General features: G+C 32.1%; 1 protein-coding gene across 1 annotated transcript; it reads left to right on the plus strand.

The window, feature by feature from the left end:
- Positions 3,745-4,354, plus strand: LOC107610631 (nuclear transcription factor Y subunit C-1-like). Its single transcript, XM_016312659.2, has one exon. It carries the CDS (start codon positions 3,935-3,937, stop codon positions 4,313-4,315), a length of 381 nt encoding a protein of 126 aa, XP_016168145.1. The 5' UTR covers positions 3,745-3,934; the 3' UTR covers positions 4,316-4,354.

Below are 8,945 nucleotides of genomic sequence, written 5' to 3' on the forward strand. Positions count from 1 at the left end.
GTTCTTCAGCTAATCTTAGGCATTCAAATTCATTTGGATCCTCTTATATAAAATATTTTTTATTGTCCTAGAACATTATAATTATGAACAATTTTGTACAATTTATTATCACAAAAAAAAATCTAAAAAAAAGAAGCATTGTTAAGAAATATGACTATTTCTATTGTATTTATAGCAATGGTTCTTAATTGTTGAATTTAGAGACTTGCTGAAAATTTTAGGCTTAACATTCTTGGAAGAGGAAGTTTTAAATTTTTAAATATTTGTTCAATAACAAATTTTCTTTCTTCTTTAAATCCAAGTCCAAATTTTTTAAAATTAGATCTTTGACAAATAAATAATTTGTCAAAATTTTGTGAACGTTGAATAAATTGTGCTAGGTCTCTATTAAGATTTTTAATTTTTCTCATTCAACTTTTTATTTTCAGCAATTAAATTAGTAGAGACTGAGACCAAATGCTTGAGTTTGAATTTATTTAATTCATCTCTTAAAGCATCATTTTCTTCTTTCAAAAATTTTTCATCACAAGCTTTGATTGTCTTTACTTTTTCTAATAAAAATTTACTTTCATCTTTCAATGCCTCTTTATCTTTCTTACACTTAACATATTCATAAAAAATTTTCTTTGAGTTCATAGTGAAATCTTTGATAATAGAATGCAGTTTAGTGGATAAATCAAAGAGATCTACCTCATCCATGTCTGTGTGATCATCCATCAAGCACATTTGAGCCTTATGGTCAGAATTTTCTTCATCTTTCAAATTAAAATCATTTTTCAAATCTTTCTAAGTTGTCATTATTACCTTCTTTTTGTCCTTCTTTGATTTTCACCTTTTTTCAATTGAGGGCAGTCAGACTTGAAGTGATCTGGCTCTTTGTAGTGGTGAGAAGTAAATTTAGATTGATCCTTTTTAAAATTTTTAGATGAAGTAGTTTCTTTGCGTTTGCTTTTGAATCTCATTAAACTCCTCATTTTTCTTACAAAGAGTATCATCTCTTCATCTGAGATGCTGTCATCAGATTCTTTTTCTTTGACTATCATTCTTGACTTCAATACTATATTTTTCTTTTTGTCATCTCTGTCTTGAGACATGTGGATAATTTCTTATGCCAACAACTTGCCTCTTAGCTCATCATAATGATTTTTATCAAATCATTCCTTTTGAAGATGACAATACTTTTCACTTCTCATTTTTTAGTGAGACTCCTTAAAATCTTCTTTACTAAAGTATCTTTAAAATAGCCTTTTTCCAAGGCATTCAGGTTTTTGATGAATATTAAAAACCTCTCAAACATCTGATTAATGCTTTCATTCTCCTTCATGAGGAACATTTTGTACTCCTTCACCAGCATGTCTATTCTTGTCTCTCTCACTTATTTTTCTTCATGGATGAGTTTCTCCTTGTCCTATATTTTTTTTTACAGTTTTGCACCTTGAAATTTTGTTATACTCTTCAAAATTTATTACATAGTGCATTAAATTGATTGTCTTTGCATTGAATTTAACCTTCTTCTTCTCTTTCTCTATCCATTCATTGTCTTTATTTGATACCATATCTTCATCAATATTTTGCTTTGTTGGGATATCAGGTCCATTAACAATAATCTTTTAGATATTGTAGTCAATTGACTGTACGAAAATTCTCATTTTCTCTTTCCAATATGAGTAGTTGCTATACCGTTGAAGTAGGAAAGTCTATTGTTAGATTGACCTTCAATGAGCATGTATACATGATGTTTGTATTCATGTTGATAGCCATGGATCTTTGTTTCAAGTTGTGAAGCTTAACTCCTTGAGATCGGACTCTTGATACCAATTGATGGTAATGCTAGAACTTGATAAGGGAGTTGAATCAAGTTGATTTCAGAAAATAAGTTCTTTTAGCAATTTTTTGCGAAAGCAGATTATGCAGGAGATTTTTTACTTTTTGTCTCTAAAACTAGAATAGAACAGAGTAAGGAGGAAGAGAATGAGACAAGCATGTATTCTGATTTGATTTTCTTGTGCCATGAAACATATTCCACCACAATCATGGTAGAATTTTCACTATAATCAAACTGATTACATATACCAAAACCAATGAACTACACCCTAATTTATCTAGTATCAACCACTAAATTTCTGCTCAAACTTAGTCATCACCAAGTGTTGTTCCATCAATAAAGGAGAACCCACTGGTTCAATCAGCTACTAAGTGCTATCCCAACTTGACAAAGAAAACTAATCCTAACTCATCAAATAACAAGTACAAAAAAATTTTCTTTGACTTTTTCAATGCATCTCTCTTGCCTCTTTTATTCTCATGACTTTTTTTAATTTTTTCCTCATTTTGATATGTCTTTTTCTCAATTACAGAAAGATGAACAATAGATTACCATAACACTAAAATTTCAAATAAAGTACAAAGTTAAAGAAAAATATTTTAGCTCAAGTGTATGAGATGATGTTCAAGTATCACTCTATTTAATTTTTCTTGCCTTCAAATGTTGTTAAAAATCAGCTATATAGTGAGAAGCTTGCTTCATTAAATTAGTTCACTGCCTCTTCATTTTTCTTTCCAATTTTACTCGTTGTAGCTATCTTTCTTGGTATGCAATGTTTTTTTTCATTTTGCTCCACTATCTCTGCTGTTCTTGCATATTATTTTTGCATATTAACCTCTGAATTTTGATCTTTTGTTGTCCTTGGAGCTGCTCCATTACCTCTATTGTTGTTGGAGTGGCTATCTTCCTTCACATGCATAACCTTTTCATTTTGCATTATTACAACTACTCTCCATAACTTTGCAATTTTTGTTTTACTCTACCCATCTTTGTTAATGATCTTTTTACATTTTAATTTTGTGTTGTCCTTTTGTATTTGCTGGTGTCCTAGGTACCTCAGTTGTCTCTCATTCTCCATAATAATGCCAAATGTTTCACTTCTTTTATTTTTTTTTTTATTTCAACCATGAATTTTCAGAATCTTCTCTCTTAACTTCTAGGTTATGATAGTTGCTCATTAAATATATTGGACTGAAACTTTAAATTGGTGTATTGAAAATTTGCTGAAGCAACATAAATTTGGACTGAGAGATAAAATATTGAGTCTACACCACTAACACACACATTAAATTGAATTTAGAATTTTAACCCAATAAATATTTATCATCATATTTATATACCCAAAACCAATCTTAATCCAACAAGTTATGTTGTGAATTGACTGAATTCTAAGACATTTCGTTTTCATTCATGAATTTTTTCAGTTGGAGAGAGATATTTGGTTTGTTGAAAACATATGAATAATTGATACTCTTTTTGCAGACAAAAGCTAAAAGCTCAAAGAACCTCACAATCACTTTTCGTGCACTCTTTTACTCCATGATTTTAGTTATCCAACATCATTCAATTTTAGTCTTTATGTTTATAATTTAAAATTTAAGATTAAAAATTTATGATTTAAGATAAAAAATTTAAAATAAAAAAAATAATTTTAAAAAATTAGCTGAAAAAAACTTAACTTTCTTGTTAAACTATTTCAAAATAGTAAAATTACACCTTTTAAAATAGAAAAAAAAAATTCTTTTCTAGGCAACTTGCGTTGATGAGCAGAGATGTTGTCGTTACACAAAGTTAATTAAATATGAAACTTTGAAAACTTCGAACAAACACAGGGAAAATGATCAATAATTTTATGGTATTCAGTCTAATCAACAATTAAAATGTACAACTAAGAATCTTCAATAATTTATTTTTCATTAGAATTCAATTAGCCGGCTCAAGCAGGCTGGCCGGCAATGTTATTGTAGTGAAATCTTCAATATACCAATAGCATGCAAACCACAGTGTATATATATAGATAACACTAAAACACATAGACAACATTAAAACACAAGCATATAGTATACAGTACTATAGTAAAGTATTATTTATTATTGTAGAGAGAACAATATGAGACAAGCAGGTGCATATTCCGGGATACTATGTGGGGGCATTTCTGGAAGAACAGGGCCACACTCTTTGCCATTGGCAAGGATCAAGAAGATCATGAAGAAATCTGGTGAAGATGTTAAGATGATTTCTGGTGAGGCACCTATTGTTTTCTCAAAGGCTTGTGAGCTCTTCATTGAGGAACTTACTAGAAGGTCTTGGATCGTCGCCATCCATGGAAAGAGGAGAACCTTGCATAAAGATGACGTGGCATCTGCCGTCGTCGCCACTGATATCTTTGACTTTTTGGTCACTTTGGTGTCTCATAATCATGGAAGCGCTTTGAATAATGCCAATAATGATGGTGCTGTTATGGAAATTCAGACATTAGAGTATTCTTAAGCTGTCTTTGAAAATTATGTGATGAAAATATAAATACAAAGAGATATTACTAGAAGACACAAACTTATAGAAGAGTTTCAAGTGTATTGAAAATATCGGTGTTCCAGTTATTTTAACCGTGATCTGAATTATAAAAAATATATATAATATATATTAATTAAAATCAATGGTTAAAATAATTGGAATACTGATGTTTTCGGTACACTTAAAAATTTTCCCAAACTTATTTGATAACACATATAAGTATATTGATAGAGTAAAATTTTCTAAGTGTTTCATTTACTTTATTAACACCAGTGTACCACGCATTATTCGGTAGTGAGTTTTGAAAAATAGAAAGTAAGCATAAAAATTACATGTTTGGATATACTTTTATCTTGTTTTGGCGGCATAACTTTACATATACACTACTGTCTACTGTTTCATGAAGGATTTGAAGCAAGTTATTAATTTGGCTCGTTCAACAGTTAACAGTATAACATGTTATGGGCAATAAAAATTAAAGGAAAAAAACTTTTTAAATTTTTGATAAATATATTTCTGACAAAATTTAAATACAAAAAAGTCCTTGACTTTAACAAATGGAGGACAATTTAGTCCTTCCGTCTATTTGTCTCTCATACACTATACGGAACTGGCTGATGTGGCTGAAACGGTGTTTAGGTATTCGTTACGGTGTCATGTTGGAAGGAGAATAAAGTTCGAAGGACAAATAAGTCCTTGACGTTATTTTGCAAATAAAGTTCGAAGGACAAATAGGTCCTTGAGAATTTAGTTCATTATGCTTCTATATATATCATATATTACTATCTAATTAAAATATACTTATATTATGTATCATATATTACTATCTAATTTAATAATTAAATGTGTCACATGACACTCTTATTAAAATTGAAAGAAAATATTTTTTTTTTAAAATTAATAAACTCTTTTTCTAAATTCTCTCATCTACCTGACTACCTCTCTCCATTTTTATATTTCTCTCTACTATTTTTATTCTATATATAATTATATTTTGTATTAGTAATTTGACAAATCAAAATATGTTATCTGCTATTTTTTTACAATTAAAATATTTTAAATGTAAAAGTATACACATTAAATTATTTTAAATTTTAGATAACGAATGTTAAAATTAATTATTAATAAAAAATTAGACTTTTTCATATAAAAATAAAAACTAAAAATCTTATTATTTAATTTTTTATCTGCAGATATTTTGGTCTTTTTAGCCAGAGACTTTTGTCAACTTACGACTTTTTTGTAAGAGTGGTTTGATTTTATAAATCTTTTGTGTCATGCATAGTTTATACTGTTAGAATAAAGTGAACTATAATTTTTTAAAAAAAAATTATTCTCGTAATGTTATTATGGATAAAAATACTAGTTCTAATATAATACACAAATACATTAATGCTAACTTAATACATGAATGATGCACAAATGAACTAATGCTAACTTGATGCATAAATGAACTCATGCTAACTAATGTCATTGGTATGATGAAAACTGAACTAATGCAATTTAAGAAAAAAAAGTAGAAATAGAACAAGCCCAATTTCTGTAATTTTAATACAAATAATTTAAATTGCAGAATACAACAAGTTAACTAGATTTTAAAATACAAACATAATTTTATAAACTAAATTCTCATAATAGAAGCATAATAGAAGTATAATGAACTAAATTCTCAAGGACATATTTGTTCTTTGAACTTTATTTCCCTTCCAGCGTGGCATCGTAACGGACACCTGGACACCGTTTCAACCAATTCCGTTTGGTGTATGAGAGGCAAATAGACGGAAGGACTAAATTGTCATCCGTTTGTTAAAGTCATGAACTTTTTTGTATTTAAATTTTGTCAGGGATGTATTTGTCAAAAATTTAAAAAGTCAGAAACCTATCTGTCTCTTTCCCAAAATTAAAAAATATATATATGGAGTTTGTGTTTCGTAAAAAAAAAGGGCAATTTACGCATCTAAATTGTTTGATCCCCAATATTACGCAAATACATTGTTTCAGTTTTTAATACGCAAATACATTGTTTCTATATTTTATGTAAACCGCTACTGCCAGTAGCGGTTTACGTGTGAGTGTGTGTGTGTGTAAACCGCTACTAGCAGTAGCGGTTTACGTGTAAGTGCGTGTGTGTAAACCGCTGCTGGCAGCAGCGGTTTACGTGAGAGTGTGCGTGTGTGTAAACCGCTACTGGCAGTAGTGGTTTACGTGTGTGTGTGCGTTGTGTGTAAACCGCTACTGCCAGTAGCAGTTTACGTGTGTGTGTACGTGTGTGTAAACCGCTACAGCCAGTAGCGGTTTACGTGTGATGGTTTGCCTATATAAACCGTGGTTGCAGCCGCGGATTATGTGTTTAGAAGGTTTGAGGAGTTTTCTAGAGAGAGGAAATTGTAGAGAGAAGTCAGAGCAAGTTGTGAGCGGGCCCGAGGTTCCTCAGCGGCGACTTCTGGCGAGTTATCATGGCAGGCAGGAACCTGTACCGACTGAACGGCGTTGCGCATATTGCCGGTTCTATTGGTGACGATGTTAGTTAATATTTATTTTTTTTCTAGTCTTTGCATATCTTAGTCAGAAAAACGGTAGGTTAGGTAGACGAATTAGAATTTATAGATTAGTCGTTGTAGTTTGAATTTAGGGTTCGCATGCTAGGATGTTAGTTCACTAATCTTGGTTTAGTGTTTTTAGTTTTTCTTGGTTAGTTATAGATATGCCTAGTTACCTGAAATTTAATTCCATTCAATGAATGTTATGCCCGCTAATTAATGTTGGTTTAGTTTAGGGAACGGGATAGTTGACATGAGTGAATTATTATAGTTTGTTTAGGATATTTGTATGATATAAAGTTTTAAATTTTAAATCTTTACAATATTTTAAAATTTCTGGATGTTAATAAGTAAATTATTTGTGTTGTTATTTTTCCTATCGTGAGTAGGAAATGTTTTTTAAATATTATATACGAGAATTTGCTGATGGTTTAAGGTATTCGTATTCGGTTAGATATGGAAATCTGTTTAAGGATAGGAGAATTTAATTGCACTCTGTTTTCGTTTGTTGTTCTGTGCAGCCCAATAGGTGTATATACAGTGTGAGGCGGCAACAGAATATGCCCATGCATGAAAGGATCATCCCGTATTTAGAGCGGGCTGGATTGTACCATTTGGCTAGGCTAAATAGCCAATGGTTCTGGTTGGATGAGCCACTCGTTAGTGCGTTCGTTGAGAGGTGGCGTCCTGAGACGCATACGTTCCACATGCCTTTCGGAGAATGCACAGTGACATTGCAGGATGTGGCATTTCAGCTAGGGCTTCCTGTGGATGGGGAGGCTGTGAGTGGTTGCCTTGGTGAGTTTGAGACATACATGGAGGGTGGCCGACCAGCTTGGGAGTGGTTTGAGGACCTATTCGGTGAGCGGCCCCCACCGAATAAGGTCAAGCAGATGACAGTACACTTTATATGGTTCCACGAGAGGTTTAGGGTGCTACCACCAGATGCGAGCGAGGAGACTGTCCGCATATACGCACGGGCCTACATCATGATGCTGTTATCGACTCAGTTATTTGGGGACAAGAGTGCGAACCGGGTTCATATACGATGGTTGCCATTTGTGGCAAACCTTGATGGCATGGGGAGGTATAGCTGGGGTTCGGCCGCTTTGGCGTGGCTGTACCGATGTATGTGTCGAGTAGCAAACAGAAATGTGACTAATCTTGCGGGCCCGCTCCAGTTACTTCAGAGTTGGATATTCTGGCGGTTTCCGTCTCTTAGGCCGGCCGGATTTGAGGTTTTCTCTTTCCCGCTGGCATCAAGGTATGGGTTATGCTTTTTTAAGTTTAACAAATTTATTGGGCATATTTTAAATTTTGTGTCTCATATGACTTAAATTTAGGTGGTCTGCCTACTTACCTCCTAATGATGGAAAGGAGCAAAGGGTCATTAGGTATCGGCTTGCATTGGTCCCGCCATATTTGCCATACAGGTGTGTGTCGTCGATGCTTATCAGCGGCTTACAGTGGCGGAAAGCCTCAATACACGGAGGAAACGTCCAGAACATCCGATGAAAGAAAACTCTATCCTCGTCAACTTGGTCACCCACCCTAACCGGGGACGTCTTCAATAGAGCAATCGAACCTTCCATCGTGCATGTGACTCCAAGGATATAATATATAATAACTAATAATTATTTTTTTTATTTTATATTATTCTTGCATAGTAAACTATAGGCTGATATGTAGGTTTTATCGGGTTTAGAGTTGGATTCGAGTTTAATAAATAAGTTTGATATATATTTTAAGTTAGGTCTAAATCACATCAAATCCAGTTTCACCTGACCATGAACGTCTCTAGGCTGATGTATATATATCTTGACTCTTAAAGAGATTAAGTTCGTTCTTATTGTCTTATAACGAAATATACTTCTCCTTTCTTGAGAAAATTAAATGGTACTTATAAAAGATATTCTTATTTTTAAGTTAGCATGAGAAGTACGTTAGAATAAAAACTAATTTATAACTTAGAACTTACTTTTTGAGAAGTAAAAAATGTTATAACTTAATACAAATGACATTAATATTATGACTATTTAGTTATTAAATTTAAAAAAAATATTTGA

The sequence above is a fragment of the Arachis ipaensis genome, chromosome B08 (assembly GCF_000816755.2).
Source record: "Arachis ipaensis cultivar K30076 chromosome B08, Araip1.1, whole genome shotgun sequence".
Classification (NCBI taxonomy): Eukaryota; Viridiplantae; Streptophyta; class Magnoliopsida; order Fabales; family Fabaceae; genus Arachis; species Arachis ipaensis.

Coding starts and splice junctions, on each gene's coding strand:
- LOC107610631 (XM_016312659.2), top strand. CDS start 3,935: ATGAGACAAGCAGGTGCATATTCCGGGATACTATGTGGGGGCATTTCT.